Raw genomic sequence first — 22,015 nt, forward strand, 5'->3', positions numbered from 1 at the left:
AAGGTTTACAGTATCGTCCGCAATGTTTTTATTTGTCTGAGATACTCGTGTCTTCAGGATATGATATCTTTTCTTTCCATCATTATCGAATCTCGACCTCTTTTACATTATTCAAAACCCGTGTCATTTAGTAGCCTATGAAATGTGGTTTTTGAAAAAGCTGGTAGGTCCTTATCATCCTTCACTCTGTTCATTATACTGTCGACGGTTGGTGGTATGTTTTAATTTTCCTTATTCGAGATTTCATTCTCCCATCGTAAGTATTCTCACGTGAATTGAACTGGAAACTGATTTTCTTCCTTTTTTGTACCGGTTTCAGTTCGCCTTGCTGGGCCATTTCGCGGATATCATAAATTTTGCGAACACTCACACCGCACATTTTCGAAACTTTTTCCACGGTAATATAGTCAAGCTGTCACCATTTTTAAAGTTCAGATAGTTAGAAAATAGTTCAATACATTTAATACCACATGTTTTACTTGCACACTAAGAGTCATACCCTGTTTGAAATTCACTACAGATACTGGTAACTGCTGAATGATGTAGGTACAACCATTTTTGATCTAGTGGCCAGTACCTAAATCGACAAAGAGACATATTTGCTTTGCGTGGACAATGGGGATTAAAACTAGTTGGCTTCTATTATTAATGACTTTATAATGATCTTTATTTCACAAAGAATGAGTTTACAATAGAAGCTATTGAAAATTGCTAAATATAGATAAGCTATCGACAATGAGTTTTTGATATATTTTATTTTTTTTTATAGTATTTTTCTTCATGTTCTTCATTGTTTTGTTCGACAATATAACACTATTAGTTTATACATTGTTACATACACGGCTTGTTGCAACTCATTCTTCAGGGCAAGGTATTTGGAAAGAGAAGACCAGGGAGAAGAAGAATATCTTGGCTTCAAAACCTGAGAAAGTGGTTTAATACATCGACAACCGGACTATTCAGAATAGCAGCAAGCAAAGTTAGGATAGCCATGTTGATCGCCAACATCCGGAACGGATAGGCATCGTAAGAAGAAAAAGAAGTTTATACATTGATGATTGAATCATGCTTTAGTTGAAACAACAATGATAGTCTTTTATACAACCGTAGGCAATTGTTGTGTGCACGTATATTCAAGGAATTCTTAAATCCGGTCCTGATACGCTGCTCGGGGCAAACCGGCAACGTGGTCGGCTATTCTCCCGTAAGAAGTACATTCCCTATCTTACCTGCACTGCATTCCAACTTCCAACTATAGCTTCTACTATAGTAACTTTTATAAAAACATGTTTCGGATTGTTGATAAAGGGCGCTCTAATTGGAAAAAAAGGATTTATCGTGATACCTTAGGAAAAATATAAAAACAGCATTATATCTCGAGAAATACACTTTCAAATGAGAAACTAAAAAACATGTTTTTATTATTTTTCAAAAATATATCGAATGGCACCAAACACGACCCTATACTCCCGCCCCCTGGAAATGGGTCGGAGGACAACTTAAAAAACTTTGAAAAGGAAACTATATTTTTTATTAAAGATTAGGATTTTACGTAAAAAGTAAACAAGTTTTATCTATATTATTTTTTGATTTGCTATAGATTGCACTGTAATCACAGAAAAACATATACAGTAACAATTATAATTTTCCTATAGGGGGTTGAAAGGGGGGGATTGAACAATTATTGGGCTTGGGGATAGGACAAGCCAAAAAAATCGAAACTTTTTCGAACGGCTATTCGTGTTTTGGTTGGAGAGCAAGGCCATCGATAGGGATTCCTTATGTTTGGGGAGATCTTACCTTAGATTTTAATACAAAAACACTGTCCAACACCAAATGGAGGTTGAAAAACAACAAAACTGGGCCTCAGGTTATTCTGGATGATAAAAATATGATTCTTCAAAACTCGGCTGCTTATTTTTTACTCAACACCATGTAGACTGCTGTTATCAAAATCACTTGACACGGAATACAGCAACTACCCGGTGAATATCTCACTTTGAAAAGACTGCCACATAGCATTTTAAGCTTAAAATCACCTCCTTCTAACAAAGTCTCATAGAATTACTTTTGCCGTTTTTTAAAACTCTCTCTGAGAACCATGTTTTCCCGTTAAGTCTCTAAGTTGTTATCTTGACCGTATCGAATTCTCGATGACGAATTCGGACTTAAACAATAAAATCGACTGCTTGGGTGGCCAGTCCACCGAAAAGTGGCTTCATCCTCAAAATCAGTACAAACATAAACGGAAAGATTCCTGCTTATTTTCTGCGTAGATATTTAGGCGGAATCAAGATCAATCGAAAGAGCAATTATAATTATTATAAACAGACTCGAAAATGCTTACATTACTATTCTCAGAGAACTCAGCAAACTAATTTTTATTGTACTAAAAACAGTTTTTTAAGAATATTTGGTAAAATCAGTACTTGATATAAAAACTTAGGGTTCGTATTAAAGATTTTAAAGTTGTTACTGTCACCAATCTCAGGGTGTAGGATGGGGGTCATAATATATTGTCATTCGATATATTTTTAAAAAATATTGAATACGTAGGTTTCAGTTTTCCATTTGGAAGTGTATTTCTCGAGATATTAAGTCGTTTCCATAATTTTCCTCGGATATAAGGACAAATCGTTTTTTCTGATATAGTGCCATCAGTAATTTCAAAAAATATATCAGGATCGCCAAGAAGAATATAATAATATATTTATTATTTTAATACTATTCAGTCCAGTTTTTGTTTCTTCCAATTCGACAACATCTACAGTATGATCACAACAACTTCTTAAACATATTAATATTTTTATTGATAATATCTTTATAAAATCATTTATATATAAAAATTTAAATATTTACTGTGATCTTTTTCTGATTTCAGAGCCAGTATAGGAAGCTTAACGTAAGTGTGTATAATAGTTTGTTTCGCACCGCCTAGATTCATATTTTTAGGTACATTCAGGAACAGATTGAAGAGGAAAAAGAGGAAAAAGAACAAGAAGTATTGATAACAAAAAAGAAGTCTATTGGCCAATATGAAAGTGACTGTTTTAGATGTTTATTACCACAGGTATTTATTTGGTAGATTCTTTGTATTTGTCTACGTTATATAAGGAAATGCGTTTAAAAGACAAATAAATAAACTGGTAATCAAAAAGGAGAACTGCCCTCATATTTATAGCTTTTATGAAAATATATTTAGTCTTTTAGGGAATAAAATCTCTAGCACTTAAAAAAGATTAAAACATTATTTTAAATATTTTTTTACTTCATAAATAAATTCAATGATTTATTGATTAATTTTTAAATATTCCCAATAAAATAAAAAACGAAATACCTTGAAAAACAGTAAAAAATAATGAAAGTTTTAATCAAACCATAACATAACCTTAAAATATGAACATTCATAGTAAATATCTTAATACTTTAATATTCTTACCTCACAAATTCACCCACAACAAAGTGGATTCGCGTCAGATTCGCATCAGTCGCGTAGATTCAAAACCCGACAAGTCACAATTTTTTCAAAACCTTTTTTATTAGATATAAGAATTTGAAATACAAAAGCCGACACTTCCAATCCGCCAATAGACGCGTAGTATTTTACTCGCCACCTGATTTCGGTTGACAACGTGATAGCCAAGCAGATCAGTTTAGTTTATGCTTTTAAGTAAGTTGTTTGCAGTGTGTGTAATAAATTTCTAAAATAATGGATTCATTGGCAACTTTAAATACTGTTGGACAGTTTATTAATGTAAAACAGTGTGATGTGACAAAGGCTCGAAAAAGAGCGAAGGTCGAAACAAGAAGAGAAGAGGCAAAACGTGCAAGGTATAACCTATAATATTACAATAAATTAGTACATTATTTGTGATGAAATAATTATTTTTAGGTATGCTGCCAAAACATTACCTGTGTACCCCACTTGCGGCCATAAGGGAAAGCCATATCAACCATTTCAATGTACATCTCATCTGTCCATGAACGATGTAAGAGACTTTAATTCAGCTTTTTATCAAAATAAGGATAAAAGGGGATAAGACATGTTCATTTTACGCCACATTGACGCACATATCCCGGTAAAACAAGGGAAACGAACAGCCAACAAAAATAAACCAAAATCTTGTATTTTATCCTACAAATTGAAGAGAAGTGACAGCCTAATTGTTCCTGTATGTCGAACAGCTTTCCAAGGTATTCTGGAAATTAAAAAAGATAGAATTTTAAACATTGTGACAAACTACAAAAAGCATATTCCTACCGAAAGAAGGGGCGGAGATCGAATTGGACAAAAAAACGAAGGCAAAAAACAATTTATAAAAAAATTCATCGAGTCCCCAAAATGTGCGGAATCTCATTATTGCCGTTCAAAAACATTCAACAGAACTTATTTGCCTGCTGAATTAAGCATCTCAAAATTATGGAGAATATACAACGACAAAATGGCCCAAAACGAAGACTTTAAAGTCAAAGAGTTTTTCTTTAGAGATTATTTTAACAAAAATTTTTACGTTGGCTTTGGAACTCCGAAGACAGATTTGTGTTCAACTTGTTTACAGTACAAATCCAGCATAAAAGGCGAGACTGACGAAGCAAAAAAAAACTAGTCTGGAAGTACAACAACGTCTCCACAAAGTAAGAAGTGAGAGTTTCTATAGACTTCAAGAAGAAAGAGACGGCATGGTCACATTTTCATTTGATTGTCAGAAGAATTTGGCGGTACCAAAACTTCCAGATCAGTCGGCTTATTTCAGTATGCAACTTAATTTTTATTACCTAACTAGTTTGTGGATCTTTAAAAAGTAAATTAACTCCAGAAAATGTTACGTCATATGTTCGGACGGAGTTTGACCATCATAGAAGTTCAAATGAAATATCGTCTTTCTTGCACCACTTCCTTTCAAATTTTAATTTTGTGTATAATGTACGTGTTCTTCTGCTTATTTGCGATGGGTGTGGAGCACAAAATAAAAATTCCACGGTCATCACCATGCTGAGCTATTGGCTTCAGTTTGAAGCTCCAAGACAAATAAAGGAAATTGAGATAGTGCTTCCCGTTGTGGGGCATTCTTATATTCCCCCTGTTCGTGTGTTTGGACAAATTGAAAGAATTTATAAAAAACACACGGTAATTGTTCATCCTGATGAATATATAAAGTTAATCAAAAAGTTTGACATTGTTTACAGAGCTGGAACTTGTGTTGTAATTAAGGACTGGAAGGCTGAAACTCAAAAAGTAATAAAACAACCAGGCTATAGGCATTTTAAATTCCAACCGTAAAAGAGAGTAATCATTACAAGAGGACAAACAGTACCACTTATAAGGGGTGAGGCATTTTACAAAACTGACTTATGTGCACCCAAAAGCTTATGCAAAAAAAGGAGAAAAAAGTCTCACAAATTAGTCCAAGAACATTGAAGGCTGGGATAGCGATTAAAGAAGATAAGAAAAAAAGTATTACTAAGCTATTGGAGAAACACTACGGAAAGGGATGGCAAGATAGAGATGAACTGGTCTTTTTCAAAGAAGTATTCCACGAAGTTATAGAGAAGGGACAAGGCAGTGAGGCAAACGAAAAGGAAGATAATTGCGAAGTAGAAACAGTTAGCTTTGCAATATAAAATAGTGGGTAGATGTTATCTTGCGTTGTTGAGTAATTAAACTTATTTTTCTAATAGATTTCGATTTTCTTTTCTTTCAAAATATTAAATTCATCTGCAAACCCCGACATGTCCAAAATATATCATACAATTACCTGTTTCTGGGGGCCCCTAGATTTTTTCAAAGTGTTTTTTTATGTATTATTATCAAAAACCTCAATTTTCTCAAAAAGACGATGCTTAATTTAATAGGATATAGATTTTACAAGTTTTTCTTCATTATCTCAAATCTCATTTACCTGGACTTATCGGTTTGAATCTAGGTAGGCGACTGATATATATATATATATATATATATATATATATATATATATATATATATATATATATATATATTATATATATATATATATATATATATATATATATATATATATATTATGTATATATTTTTACACATGTAAAATTAAAAGTTAATTTTGAATAAAACCATAAATGTTAATCTTTGACTACATATTTTTCTTTTATTTGTTTTAAGATCTACGCCTCGCTTGTTGCAGCAGCATACCAGATTCAAAATGGAGTAGTTATGTCATTTTCAGCCGTTTTAATTTCTCAAATTGAAGTACCTGATACTGAAATAGTATCTACCACGGCCCAAAATACCCTCATGGGCAAGTATTTTGTTTTTATTATTTGTATTAATTATCTCACATCGTAAAATATATTTTCAGCCAGTGCATTTACTATGATATCGCCCTTGGGATCCACAACAAGCGGCTACTTAATGGATCGATTTGGAAGACTTAATACAATCAAACTTGGTCTGATACCCACCATTGCTGGTTGGATTTTAGTTGCTACGGCTAACGGCATGACACCTATTATTTGTGGTAGAGTTCTTTTAGGAATTGGTGCATGTAAGTATGCCATATAATGTTTGATACTTTTAGCAATTTTGGTAATAAACAACGTCTTGACGTTTGTACTAATATTTTTCTTCATGGAATGTATCATCTAAACTTATCCTCACAACTAAAGATAATTAAAGAAACTCCTGGAAATATGTAAGAAAACTCAGAAGGATTTGGCAAAGCTCTATCAGTGCTTCTTCTATGAAACATAAAAGGAAAACTAGAAAAATCCTATAGACCTGCGACGTAAGAAAATCCCACAAGGAATAGTCTAACCACAAAGACGTGAGATTATCATTCCATTAAATCGCCGGTGCAGAATGTCCAATGTGGTATAAGCTATGTGGTACTTAATGCTGCCACATTAAAATTCAGCTTCAAATCTAGGCAGATAACATTGCAGGCAGATGAAGTTAATAAAGTTCAAAACCAGTCGACGATGGTGTAATGATCTATTTTGATAGATTAGAAGTAGTAAATCATTTAAATCAGAACAGTGTTTTCGATATCGTTAGAAACTACACAGCTGATTATGAGAAAACTCTTATTTTCAATAAAGTCCACCAGGAACTAAATCAATTTTGTACCATACCCTTACACGAGGTTTACATTCATCTATTCGACCAAATCGATGAACATTTAAAACACACTCTTCAAAGAGACTTATTGGAAATGGCACCAGGGTTGACAATACAAGCAGTCAGAGTGAAACAAAGTATGAACAAAGTCGAAAATCCAAAAATTATGAATTAATGGAGGGAAAAAATCTAAACTGCTGATAGTCATCCAGCATCAAAATGTACTTGAAAAAGACGCAGAAACGAAACGAAAGAAAGAGATAATAGAAACCAAAAAACAAGCCCAAGTTTCCAAGATTTAATTCGAGCAAAAGATCATGGAAAAAGAATCGCTGCCGCCGCGCATATCGCAGATCGAAGACGAAATGCATCTTGATAGACAGAAGAGCCAAGCCGACGCAGAGTTTTGCAAGCACAAGCAATAGACGGAAACGAATAAGATGCTGCACACTAGAAAATATCTATTTTTAAACAAATACGAAGCCTTGTCGTATCGACGGAAATGAAGTACCTCAAGCCTTTCTGGGCTCGGAAATAACTGCCTTTGCTGATCCGATATTTTGGATTTGCTAAACGGTAATATACTGCTGCAATCAGTTTATTTGTATTATACAAGTATGTTTATAAACTAAGAACTAACTTAACCTGACTTAACCTAACCTAATCAACCTAAACAAACGGTTGTAACGGAGATATTTTGCCTACCACATAGGGTATTACTATGGGGGTTGAAATCTTGGGACAAAAATTATTGGGGGTGGAAATAGGGCAAGCAAAATATACGATACTTATGCAAACGGCGCTTAGGGTTTATTTGGAGAGCTGGGTCGTAGACAAGTGAATGGCACAATGGGATTGGATTGGGAAAGCTACAAATAAATGAAACAAAGGGGTACTTACATGAAGCTCCTGGTCAAATGGACAAATGAAACAACAAGAAAGGCTCTAGCTATTTAAAATAAGGACGCCGCTTCGAAGGATCCTTGTCTTGCTGGATAAAGGAAAAAGTCTTTTTCCTTTCTAAAAAAGAAATACAAAGGGGGTTAGTAGACTTTTCTAAAATAGGAAATAAACAAAATGGTTTAGAGAAATAAATTAAACATTTATTGTTGTCAACACAAACAGTTACAAAATATAGATGGCACAAAAAATACTATATTAATAGTTACAAAAGTAAATACAAAAATAACAAAGAGAAACACCTACTATGTCCTATCCGTTTACAAGTGGGAATTGCTACAAAACTTACAAATGTTCCTGGGCTATAAACTGTGGCAGAAATAATATATTTCAAATAAAGAAATAACTTTAAAATAAAATTATTCATACAGAATAAAATAAAATTATTCAGAGTCATATGTCGCCATGTTACCAATCCAACGGTAACTTTACCATCTAAATTGTAAATTAGACATAATGTAAACTAAATTTCATTTAGTAATTTTTAAAGGGTTTTTACCCCCATATTTAGTGGCTACATCCATGTATTAATTTGACACTGATGATGGAATACTTATTCCGAAAACGTTTTGTCAATTTAACATAGGCCAACTGGGTTTTTTATATACCTTTTTATAAAGGATTTTATTCAAAATTTTTTTAATATATGGTATATAGCCAAATACATGAACTTAGTTTCCTTGTGGATTTTATTCATAGAGAGGTTAACCAGATAACAAAAAAAAACAATAAGGAAAAATCATTACGAATTAGAAGGAAAATTCGGACTAAACGCTGAAGCCTACCGCTCTTGACCACGCCTCAGCGAGAGTGATGTGATTCTTAAAAATCATTCGCTTCCCAACTTAGTATAAACAAAACATATACGGTTAAATTCCTATTTCTGGGACGCACAAAAATCCCAAGGCAGCTTCGATTAAAAGAAATGCCGAGGAAAAACGCATCTGTGAAATATAAACAAACTTTAAAATGGTTTACATTAACTCCAGCGACGCAAATAAAAGAATTGAAAACACTTTTGGGTATTTTAACTTGTACGATAGGAACTGAAATACAGTAAAAATATCCTTCGTTGCTTTAGCAAATACGAGGGGATTTCAATATATATCAAGGAATTTTAAAAATGCTACACGGTAAATATTTACCAAGTGCGTATGCCTTAAAAATGTCGTTTTTATTCACTTTGTCGAAAAAGTAAAGAGAAGCTCAAATATTAATATTTCAAAACATTAATATTTGAACCCAACGATATACCGTTAGTATCATATCGTTCAGAAACGTCAGGAGACGTTTATTGTTCTTTGGTATTTAGCCTTCGAGCCTGATGAGACCATAGTAGGCCGAAATGACGTCATAACGCGGTATTGTTTAAACACAGAGACTGACAAACAGTATACCTGTATAATGCTATATATATATATATATATATATATATATATATATATATATATATATATATATATATATATATTGGAATTAATTGAGGTATTGCATATTTTAGGCTGGTCTTCAAATCCGGCTGTTGTCTATATGACAGAAATTGCACATCCAAAACTTAGAATGTCTTTAAATCAATTGGGACCAACATATGTATCAATGGGTAAGTTCCATTCCATTCCTAAAATACTAATTCCATTTATTTTACAGCTCTAATAGATTTATGATATCTCAGTGGAGTTAATATTTTATTTCGATTGCATGTGGTACTGAAATTTTTAAATATGGAATATCTGTATATATTTCTAAATATTGTTTCGAATTTATTCAATATTTCGATATGTCCATTTCTATGTTGTTCTCTCGAAAATGTCCTACCCATCGTAACAGGATATACTCTTTATTAATAAGCAACTTGCCATCCTTATCATTACATCTATGTTGTTTCTCGGTTTAAATTATTTTCTGATAATATTTATTTGGTAATACTTTCTTGTTTGTCCTTTACTTATATGGCGTTTCGAGTTCTAGTATGTCGTTTTCTGATTCTCGTTTTTTTTTGATTTATGTGTTCCTCCTATCTCCTTAAGTTTTTATACCTGTTAATTGTTCGTCGTTGTTCCATAGTCCTAAATGACTCACACTTTATTCGCACCAGTCGTTTCTCTTTTGACTTATGGATATTCCCATTGTGTTTTAGCTTCTAATTTCGAAGCCTCCTTGCAGCTGACCAGTCGACTGTCCAAGTATGTTCTGGTGCTAGTACCTCTTTCTTTTTTGGCATTGGAAATTCTTTGTCGAAACTTGGCTCCTACCATGAAGTGGTCTTAGTCAATATTTGCTCATCTGTAACGTCTGAACTCAATTAGGTTTGTAATTTGCTTTCTGTCAATTATAACATGGTCAATTTGATTTGAGATATTTCCATCTGGTAATATCCACGTTGCTTTATGGATACTCCTGTAATTAAAACATGAACTTCCCACAATAATGTCTTTGGTAGCTACCATACTAATAAGTCTTAACCCATTGTCATTGGTAACATCGTGAAGGCTTTATTTACCAATATAATCTTGTTAGCATATCTCTTTTCCCATCTGGGTGTCTTATCCCCATGATTATTTTAATATCATTTTTGGCACAGAAATCTTTAATAATGGACATCCATTATCCAATACTGGATAATCGTGGATAAATTGAATATGTCTGGAGGTGTGAAAATAAATTTAGAAGTAATCATAGAAGATAGGATAGAAATGCTAAAAATCAAATGATGTTACGCTAACTGTAGTTAAAAACCCAAAAGATTTATTTTAAAAAAGGTCAAATTTATTGAATGTGTGTCAAAGGACAGTTCCTAGAAATTTAAAATCAAATAAATTTATAAGGGGTGATTCATTTAGAGGTACTTTTTTTGGTGGGGATTTGATTGGAGATCGTGCATGAATACTGTAAAACTGACATTTCGCTTTTGTTCAGTATTGTTTAACATTTCATGATGGAAAGACTCAGCCCGGCAGAGCGTCTAGAAATTATTAAGCTGTATTTTGAAAATGGGAGTTCTGTGAGGAATGTGTTTCATGCGCTTAGAGAAATTTATGGTACACATAATCAGCCTACGAAATGTACAATTCGCTTTACGATTAGTAAGTTTGAAACCCAGTTTTCATTATTGGATAACACGCGACCAAATAGACCACATTCAGCACGTACTGAAGAAAATATAGCGGCGGTAAAGGATAGTATACTCGAAAATAATGAAGAATCGATTCGTCGCCTTTCTCAATAGCTTGACTTGTCATATGCAACAACTTGGCGTATTTTAGGATCTTGGTTTAAAAGCATACAAAATTCAATTAGTGAAAGAGCTGAAGTCGACCGACCTTCTGAGTCGTCACCGTTTCAGTCGATGGGTTCTTGATAAGCTTTTAGAAGATCCACTGTTTTCGAGATAAATGGACGAGGCCCATTTTTGGCTTAATAGGTACGTTAATAAACAAAATGCCCATATTTGGGGTGATGAACAACCCAAAGAGGTTCAAGAGTTGCCATTACATCCTGAAAAAACAACTGTTTGGTGTGGTTTACGGGCTGGTTGAATCGTTGATCCATATTTCTTTAAAACAGAGGCCTGCCAGAATGTTAATGTGAATGGAGACCGTTATCGTGCCATGATAACGGACTATTTGGTACCTGAAATTGAAGCTCGTGGTCTCGGCGACATTTGGTTTCAACAAGATGGCGCCACTTGCCATAACTGAACTGTTCAAAAGCATGGCTTTACTGCGGGAAGGATTCGGTGAACAAATTATTTCACGCTTTGGATCAGTGAATTGGCCGCCTGGATCCTGTAGCATCACACCTCTTGACTCTTTCTTTTGGGGCAACCTAAAGTCCAAAGTCTACATGAATAAACCAGATACGATTCAGGCATTGTAGGCCAATATTACTCGAGTCATTGGTGAAATACCAATCGAAATGCTGGAACGACCCATCGAGAATTGGAACTTCAGAATAAACCAACATTATCGTAGTCATGGCCAACATTTAAAAGAAATTATCTTTAAGAAGTAATTGTAAAGAATGGTTCTTATTCTTATTATATAAAAATATTTTTAAATAAAATTTATTTTTTTCATTGTTTTTTCTTGTTGAAAAAAGTACCTCTAAATGAATCACCCTTTACATTATAAATTCCAATTGAGTCATAATGTAAAAGAATGTTGCCGAATGAAGGTTCGAATTTTGCACTTGTATCATAGAAGAATTAAAAGACAACTGATTTGTTACAAGACACCTATTTTTCCCCCACGAGGCAACGTTTATATCTAATGGTCTTCTTCTTCCTCTTTATAAGCAATTCTGCTTGTTCATTGGTGCGTATTAATAGCTCTATGGAAGGTTGTCACTCCATATTTTGCGCGGTCGTCCGATACTTCTTCTGTCCGTTGGTGACTTATCTCTTGCTATTTTGACGGTACGGGTCTCCTCCATTCCGCTTATGTGGTTCATCATCATCATTGGTGCTACAGCCCTATAAAAGAGCCTCGACCTTCCCAAGTCTATTACGCCAGTCAGTTCTATCCATTGCCAACTGTTGCCAGTTTGCTGCGCCTATTTGTCTACCATCCTCATCTACACCATCCCTCCATCTGAGTTTTGGTCTACCCCTACTTCTACTTCCCACAGGTTGTGACATAAGGATTCTTCTAGGAGGGTTGTTCTGCTGTGATCTTGCCAGATGTCCTCCCCATCTTAGTCTTCCTATTTTTATAAATGATACTACGTCTTTACCACCAAATATATGTTTATATCTGTGATATATCTCGTAGTTGTACCTCCTTCTCCAAACACCATTTTCACAGATGCCACCAAATATTCTTCTCAGGATCCTTCGTTCAAATATAAGCAGAAGATTTTCATCTGCCTTGGAAATGGTCCATGTCTCCGACCCATATGTCAACACTGGTTGTATAAGGGTTTTGTATATGGTTATTTTTGTTTTTTGGCTTAAATTTCTGCTTCTCATATGTCTACTCAGTCCAAAATAGCATTTGTTTGCTAGGATTATTCTTCGCTTGATTTCTTCCGTCATGACGTTCTCCTTGGTGATCAGGGAGCCTAAGTATGTGAATTTGTCCACCACTTCAAAGGTAGAATTATCAACCGTGAATTGGTGGCCGATGTTTCTGGCTCTATTGTTGGGTGTTGATGCCATTATCTTAGTTTTATTTTCATTTACTTGCAGGCCCATATTTTTTGAGGCGTTTGACAAGGTGGTATACATTTCTTCTAGCTTGCGTGTTGTGCGGGCAACTAGATCAACATCATCTGCATATGCCAAAATTTGGGATGATTTATTAAAAATGTTTCCTCTGCTGTCTATTTGGGCATCCCTGACCGCCTTTTCCAAAGCTATGTTGAAAAGAAGACACGCCAGCGCATCTCCCTGTCGCAGCCCAACATGCGTTTCAAATGCTTATGTGATTACTCCATTCTATTTTTCTATTTTGTTTCCATTAATTTATACACTGTACGTTTCATTTTCTTCTAATGTCTTCACTTCTCTTTCTGTCTATCAGCGTATTTCCTGTAATTCTTCTCAGTACTCTCATCTCTGCCGTTTCCAGTAGCCTTTGCGTTGTGGCTATGTCGTTTCTTGTTTCTACGGTATATGTCATTATTGGTCTTACTCTGGCTTTATAAATTCTTGACTTCATCTCACTATTGAGGTGTATGTTTCGCCATATGGTGTCCTTAAGGTATCCTAGCTCAGTATCTCATGTGTGAATTCGTCTTGTCTTAAACTAGGGATTGAACCTGAACTCTTAGCTGATATCAAATAAAACAAATTTCAACCAAACATATTTATTAAAAAGAATAAAAAAAAACAATAATCAACCCTGCCAAAGCTTAACAATAATTAGTGATACTTATGACTTCGATGGGCTGCTTGTGTGTTGTAAATGTTAGGTCCTCCACTGATTAATAAATTTTCATAATTTGATTAGAATTTAGGTAAGGTCCTCCAATGGTCTTGAATAAAATTATCAATAAAGTAGCCAATAACCCCAAGAGAATTTTGTAGACCATAAAATGAATCTTATAATAATGTTTTATAAATTTCAAAAAGAGGCAAACAATTATATGTCCCCTACGTTAGAAAAGTTGACTGAGAGAAACTAAGTGAAAGATTAAAATGAAGTTAGCACAGATGACATAGGACGTAAGCCTACGATAGAGATAACTTTTCTGTCAACATGGAACAGAATATTTTAGTCTACTGGACAGACATACAATAGGGCGAATATTTATTCTACGGGACAGAAAGAGAAAGAAAAGAAAGACAGATGGAGAAAAAGAGGGCGCCAACTACTTTTTAAATAAAAAACGAAGCTGGAGGTAAAAGAATTAATAAATTAATAAAGAAATTAAAATGAAATAATTATTTAAATATGAATTAATAGAGATGTAATATTTATATCGTTACATGGTATAGTATATTATATAGTTCATTTTTGAGCTTCATCTTTAACTTCTCGTATTCCAGAGCTCTATTGACCACTCATTAAAGATAATAACTCTCTGTGATAATCTGCTTGAAATAATTCACAATATGTTTTGTACTTCACGTGGAATCAAAGGTCTTAAAGGTTGTGGAGTATCCTACACAAGTTTTTTGAATATTCAAGTTAAATTTAATTATTAAAATAGAAGCTTGGAAATAGCGTTTTTCGTAATTTAGTTAAACATCATATAAGTGAATTACAGTAAAACAACATGATAAACAATACGTGAATTTACAATAGAAAAGAGCTGTACTCGGCCTTCTAGACTCAGCAGAAATTATGTATTTAAAACAACAATATATAAACTAAAAATCCATAAATGTTCATTAGCTCCTTTTAATTAAGACTTTGATTTTTATTATTATCAATTCATTGTTTAGAAGATTTTTATGCACAAAAACCGTAATACTGTAGAGATTTTTACCAGAGGAAATAGATAACAATTAAAAACTGATCTAGGAATTAATTTTAGGATTAATTTTTGGATACATATCTGGATCGTATATAAGCTGGAGAGTTATTTCATGGATATGGTCCGTTGCAGTGATATTTCCTATAATAGGAGTATGTTTCTTATACGAAAGTCCTCCATGGTTGGTTCTAAAGGGAAAATATGATCAGGCTAGAAAATCTTTAAATTATTTACATAAAAATCAACCTCAACCGCCTGGGATGGTAGGTAATTTTCAAAATTTAACTATAAAGGGCGTTTACCAACAGTTTGTCAATTCTAAGCTTATTTTGATGATTTGTTTGTGCTTATAATATGTATATGTTAGCAATTGCGTTGGTTTATATGGCTTTGTTGACAGTTGCTTTGAAAATTGCCCAAATCTTTCCGATTTTTAAAGCATAAGTTTCAGATCTTTTTCCATACGTTAGACTAAACCCCAGAATTTTATATGCAGTCAATTATGTATGTTGTCCACTTCAAATTAGAAGTTTCCAGTCTATATTAAAGGTAGATAATTTTCATTGTTTTCATTACAAGGTGGGGAATCTGCATACAGTCGGATTAAGTCAGACCTCCCTCCGTAACTCCGATGTAGCCGGGGCCAAGTAAACTCCACTCCTCTCATACTAGGACATCCGGGTGGGACGGTCCGCTAGGACATAACGTTACACTATGGCCATCTTTCGTTCGATTCTCAGACACTCGTTATCACTCATCAGCATCCGTATCTCGCACTCAGGCACCAACACATCTACTTCTGCCTACCAAGGCTTCATCTTCGCATTCATTTCCATGTACTTTAGACCGTCTGTCTGTATTTGCTTCAATCATCCGCCAATGCCATTTCCATCTCGCTCTCCTTTCCTTGCCCCTCGTTTCTCTTTATCTATCGCTCGCGCATGCCCGCCACCGTTACTGCCTCTATCGCTTTCTCGTTCACGTTAGCATTTACCCATGTATTATTGACTTCTCTACCCTCTACAGGTCCAGTTCTACCTCTTCCCGCTAGCTTCTCGCTAGTACTAAGTACAGCTTCCGCTCTTCATTGTCTTTTGTTTTTAACACCTTTTTCACATAGTTGTGGATTTTGTTTCATCACCACTCATCAGTCAATATCTTCTCTACTATCTCCCTTACTCAAACTGATATACTTTCTCCAGCTCGTTTCGTTTCTTATCGGAACTAATCGGAACAATAGTGCATGTGATGTTTACAAACATAACTAGCATTGCAGAATGTCAGTTGAGTGATTACAATTATTTACAAGGTTAACCTAAGCAAACATGGGTTTCAATTGAACAAGCCTCGTATACAAACAGAGTGTCGTCTACAAATGATACAAATAGCAATTCACTTCAAATAAATTGGCTTTAAGCCTAAAAAGTCTTTAGTCTAATTAAAGAATCGCATACAAAAAAATGTTGTCTTTAAAATGTTTTTTGTCTACAATCATATTTTCTGTTCTGGAATTTCATGAATTAGTTTTCGTATTTTTCGCCGTTTTTTATCATTAGTTCAATATATTTAACTTCATCTGTTTCGTACTGCTATATTTAGGGATTCTTCTTTTTTGTTAAAGCATTTATTCTCTCTTAAATCTTCTCCCATATAGTAAGTAACACTATATATGCAAATGCATCAAGTTTTTATGTAAATCAGCATCTTCTGACCTTGTTAATGGTTTTTCATTTTTGTTTGAGGAAAAATGACAACAATGTTTATTTTCTTCATAATTTTCCTTTAAGGGTTTTACAGCACCGCAACGAGCAGACCACCAGATGTCACAAATAGGTTTAATACTCAAGTGTTTGTTCTTACAAAATTGTTGTAATGCATTGCACCTAAGTGTAGAACTTGAAAAAAATATTAACAATTCCTAAACGATATTGAAAAAAGTGATCATTTCCATTCAAATTTCGGCAGCAGCGTTTCTAATTAAATTTAATGAATAATTAGCGCATGGTATAAAATGGACAGAACAAATATGTTGATTTTAATATTTTTATTTTTATAATTAATTTTTATTTAACAGAAAAGCGTGATATTGCGTAATTATTGCCGAAACGTATCCAAATTATGCCAAATCGTTGATTGATAAATTCGACAAAAGTGTTGATGAGCGTTCCCTAACTTAATGTTCGAGCCCTAAAAATGACCACGTGCCTGGTTGCCTAGGCTTTAGTCCGCCTCTGTTGATAGCGCTTATATAGTGGCATTTGTTTGGGATATTTGCTGTCTTGAATAAACTTTTTTTAAGACTACATTTTATAAACTGAGGAGCTTTTTTAATTAAAAATATTTTATATTGTTACAAGTTTTGATTTACGATATTTTGTTGTAGAAAGAATCTTTTGCAGAACTCCAATTTGAACTTCTTAAAGGGCAACGAGAGGAAATTGAAAAAAAGAGCAAAAATAATGGTGACTTAAAAAGTATTTTGAAGGAGTTTTTAAAACCGACCGGGTATAAACCGCTCCTAATAATGTGCCCTTTATTTTTTTTGTCAACAGTTTTCGGGAATCTACATAACCATGTATTATTCAATACAATTTATTAAGGTATTTTTTTATTGTTTAATTAATCTTTGTATTATTCTACATAGAGCAGTAGCTCCTCTGGGGGGTCGCGTTAAAGAGCTGAGGGTATTGCGAAATGATTTCCAAAAGGAGAAATTTTTTTACAAGGATGTTTATTTTATAGCTTAAATAAAAACATGTCAATATCATAATATTGTTATTGTTTATTTAAGAACATAAAATTAACTTCCTCGCAAATTATAATAATAAGTAAACACTTTATGTATAGGTATTTACCTCTTCTTCGGAAACCAGCTTTTCAAAACTGGGCTGCAAACAATGATGCCGTTTTCGAGTTTTAACCGATTTCTCACTTTTATTTTAATAGCAATTCTTGACGAAAAACTTAACTAGCATAAATAAGATGTTGTAAATGGAAAATTTTAAAGCTTTGATCGCCAATTCGAGTTATTCTTACATCCTTCTCGTTTAAAACTAATCCGGGCTTTGGGAAAAAGTCTATGTAGTTTTAACATTTTATTACTTGATATGTTAATAAATATTTATCTTAATATTATTTTACAGTGCTAAGGTGATCTAGAGTATAAAGAATTAATCCTAGGATACCGGTACATAATAGGCTCGAATGCTCCAATGCTAAGTACTGGTAGATTATGGGCAGGGTCGTTCATAGAGATGAGTAACACAAGAAAGAATAGATATACAACAACAAGAAAGAAACAGGGACGAGAACAGCTCTTGAAAAGAAAGACGGCACTATTGTTTTTAGCTGTTTGAATCCAAAAATAACACATAATAAATTTTTTGAAAGTGTTGAAAACAACAAGTTTTCAGTGTTTTATTGTTAAATGACATATACAAATGTTGTGTATGTTATTTCTCTCTTTTTTCTTGCCATTTTTCAATGACGTCCAGAAGTATATTTCTCGTATTTTTATGTTATTAATTTTTAGGAAGCAGGAACAGAGTTAAATCCATACTACGCATCGGCTTTAATCGGAGCAATTCGTTTGGTAATGGCCATATGTAATATTTTTATATTAAAACATGTCACCAGGAGAACAGCAATTATATCAAGTGCTATTGGAATGTCCATTTTTATGTACATTGCTGGCCAATACACGTTATGGATAAAACATGGTAAATAGGGTTTCTGTGCAATATTTTAAATTAAAAAAATTACAAAAATTACACCGGTGATTTGAATGTGGTTTATTTTATAGCATCTTATCTTCAGCATACTTTTCGATTCTTCTTCTAATCGTCTCTATATAAATATATGTTACACTTTTAGTACATGGCTTTTTAGTTGGATGTTTTCATGTGTGTCAAATGCATGCGTTGTAATCAGTCAATAGTTCTTGTAATTTGGTCTGTACTTCCAGTCTAGAGGAATATATTATAACTGATAGAGTGCCCATATGTTCTAAAGGTGTGCAATGTGTATATTTCAGTTTGTTGAATTGTTGATTCCTTGCTGTATAAGATACTGCTAGAGGAAATAAACGCAAGATTGTTAGATTTCATAACCTACTTCCTTATCTTCTTGCCGATATTTTAAACAAGCTGCTCTGGTATTACTGTATACGTATTCTAATGTTTATTTTAATTTATTTACAATATTTGAACACTAACACCAAAAACTCAGTTAATTTGTAATATTTATTTTCTTAACTGTACAAATATATTTATTAGACTAACTCTAGCAAGCTAGCAAGCAATTCAACTAAACCCAGCCTGTGAGACATGTTCACCCCTTAGAATTACGTTCGGGTGTAACAATTTATTATAGCGAGCTGTATTAAATCGAGTAAAACAGAAGTCACAATGCTCCAGACCATTCCTTTCCCCCTGCACAACTCTGATGCGCGATAGGGGCACAACTATCAGCCAAATGCTCTTTATGTGGGCGTCCTGGGTAATAGAACTTCAACATGGTTCCCTAATCGATTTTAAATTCAGGACAGCGTGACGCGATATATTCCTGTGATTGTCATATGACTTATCCGCGGAAATTGCTTGCTTGGGTCTCAAGCCTCCAGTTTGGGCTGACGCCCAGTTCTAAGAGTTGGTGCTCAAGAGTTTGGGCCCTACGTGCCCGGTTTTTGGGTTTCTTTGTTGATTTTTTTTATAGACTAACTCCAAAATCTAAATTTTTTTTATATATAGTACGCATATCCTTCCAGAAATCTCTCGATGTCGTTAAGTCTTGTTTCGAATCGTTCGACTGGCTTCTAGATTTCTCATGACGTCCAAACCTCGTAGAACGTCTTTAGAATCGAAATCAGTGGCGTATCGTAACCGATTTTCTTTTTAAATGTAGTAAGATATCTTTTTTAATGTTTTTTGCTATTTTTCTTTTTTTTTTTAAATCTAAACTTCTTTAATTCAAAAAAAATCTAGGAATAGAGTCTTGCTACTGAAACGCGTGACAAAAGTAACTATAAAGTCAACATTTTTTGTGATAAGACAATAATAATGTTAACATCGCGGTAACAATATAAATTCAAATACAGAGCCTCACAAAGCATTTTGCTCCGGAGGGATATATAGAAATTATTTTATATTATTCCTTTTTTTATATTTTTTTTCAGGTGTTTCGACAGCAACTTGGGTACCAGTAACAGCCTTATTAATGTATGTTGTATGCTCTGTGATTGGAATGATGTTTTTACCGTTTATGATAATTTCTGAAATATTTCCTTTGGTAATAAGAGGAGTAGGATATACAGTAGGTTGGTATAGCTTGTAAATTAATAGAATTAATAGTAATAATAGTAATCGTTTGAAGCTGCTTTAACTGATTTTATACCCTCAGTATACGCGAGAACGCTATGCGCGTAAACGGTCTGAGCTGGATCAGTTGGCGCGTGGGTCGCTGAAACAACGGTCGCCTTGTTTTTTAGCGTCATCGCGCGTGTTTAAGCTGTTAGGGCGTTTTTCAATTTAGATGGCTTCACGAATAATTCTCAATTTTATGGAGCATGTATCGGAATGTTTTATAGACATAGAATGGGTGTAAATACGGTTGTGGATTCGTCAGTTTGTCTGTCCTATGTATGTTCTTGGCAACTGAAGCAAGCAAAAACCGCTTAAACACGCGCGATGAGGCTTAAAGACTGCGGTCAACATGGCGGCTGCTGTTTCAGCAAACCCCCGCGCAGACTGAGGATATACAAGGAGCCATACAGAATAAGACCGGTCGTCACTCGACACTAAGGAGTAGGCAGATTGAGATCTCAGTGCCGTTTGATAGTTCTTGTATTTCTGAAGAACAAGATACTGGTACGATACTGGCAGATTGAGACTCCGAACTCGAACAGAACCATATCAATCTTTATAATGGCTCCAAAATGGGTACCGAAACGTCCAAAATGGGTGCTGACACGTCGAGTATTAACTTCTCAACGCGGTTCTTCCCGCGAGAACTTAGTAACTTTTATATATATATATATATATATATATATATATATATATATATATATATATATATATATATATATATATATATATATATATATATATATATATATATTATTATTATTTTTCAGCTTCTAGTTTAGCTCAGTTTGTCATGTTTGGAGCTCTCCAAAGTTACTATTGGTTGAATGAAACTTTGGGTGGTGTCGCGTATTTGCAATGGTTCTTCTCAATAGTTTGTGTTATGGGAGCCATTTACGCTTATTTGTTTTTGCCAGAAACAAAAGGAAAGAAACTTACTGATATTTCAGAATATTTTAACACTGGCTGGATGTATATAGGAAGAGATGACAACAATAAGAAAAATTCAAGTGATGTAAGTTAATTGTTTAATGATTGCTGATATTGTGTATATATAAAGTATAGAAGTTTACATTTTATTTTTTATAATGATAGTATATGATCGAATGAGTGTAATATGTTGCTATTTATTTTATTTAAATTAAAGTTTTGAAAACGATTTTTTGGATTTTTATTTAACAATTTTTCCGTTTATTTTATTTTTAATATCCTTATAACTTACTAATTAAGTAAATATATATAATAAAAATTACAAAAGCAAGAAAAAGGAAAGAGCAATATAAAAATCGACAAGCGTACACTATGTACAGTGGAGTTGAAAACACTATAAATAGGCAAGCAACAGTAGGTATTTTTTTAATTTATTTTAAAATGCTAATCTAAAAAATTACTTACTTTCTAAAATATTGTTAAGCCTACTTCTATTTAATATAATAATGGATGAAACAATTCAATCAGTATGTAAAGGTCATGGTTACAGAATGGGGAACAAAGAAATCCAAATGAAGGGTACAGGAGAAAAACAGTCAAAGTCATATTTTTTCAAAATTGAGTTTTTCACGACATTCTGTACTAAACCATCAGACTTAACTATTCTAGATGTAAAAAATGCAAAATATAGCTTAAGTCCATAGTTATTAACGTTTGAAAATATACTGTACAGGCAAATAACAGTCACAGGCAG

The 22,015-nt window shown here is 33.6% G+C and overlaps 1 protein-coding gene and 1 pseudogene across 1 annotated transcript in view; both read left to right on the forward strand.

Moving 5' to 3' along the window:
* The window catches only part of LOC140441914 (facilitated trehalose transporter Tret1-like), a 33,603-nt gene extending 12,113 nt beyond the window's left edge, over window positions 1–21,490 (forward strand). The window contains exons 2-11 of the mRNA XM_072532917.1: window positions 2,882–2,902; window positions 2,953–3,070; window positions 6,140–6,279; window positions 6,340–6,521; window positions 9,555–9,653; window positions 15,032–15,234; window positions 17,355–17,571; window positions 18,504–18,690; window positions 20,145–20,285; window positions 21,102–21,490. Of these exons, the coding sequence (XP_072389018.1) occupies window positions 2,882–2,902; window positions 2,953–3,070; window positions 6,140–6,279; window positions 6,340–6,521; window positions 9,555–9,653; window positions 15,032–15,234; window positions 17,355–17,570 (979 nt within the window). The 3' untranslated portion in view covers window position 17,571; window positions 18,504–18,690; window positions 20,145–20,285; window positions 21,102–21,490. The remainder of the gene's footprint in view (window positions 1–2,881; window positions 2,903–2,952; window positions 3,071–6,139; window positions 6,280–6,339; window positions 6,522–9,554; window positions 9,654–15,031; window positions 15,235–17,354; window positions 17,572–18,503; window positions 18,691–20,144; window positions 20,286–21,101) is intronic.
* Window positions 6,610–7,599, forward strand: LOC140442522 (erlin-2-like; annotated as a pseudogene).
* Window positions 21,491–22,015: the final 525 nt, after the last annotated feature.

Source organism: Diabrotica undecimpunctata, chromosome 1 (genome assembly GCF_040954645.1).
Source record: "Diabrotica undecimpunctata isolate CICGRU chromosome 1, icDiaUnde3, whole genome shotgun sequence".
NCBI lineage: Eukaryota > Metazoa > Arthropoda > Insecta > Coleoptera > Chrysomelidae > Diabrotica > Diabrotica undecimpunctata.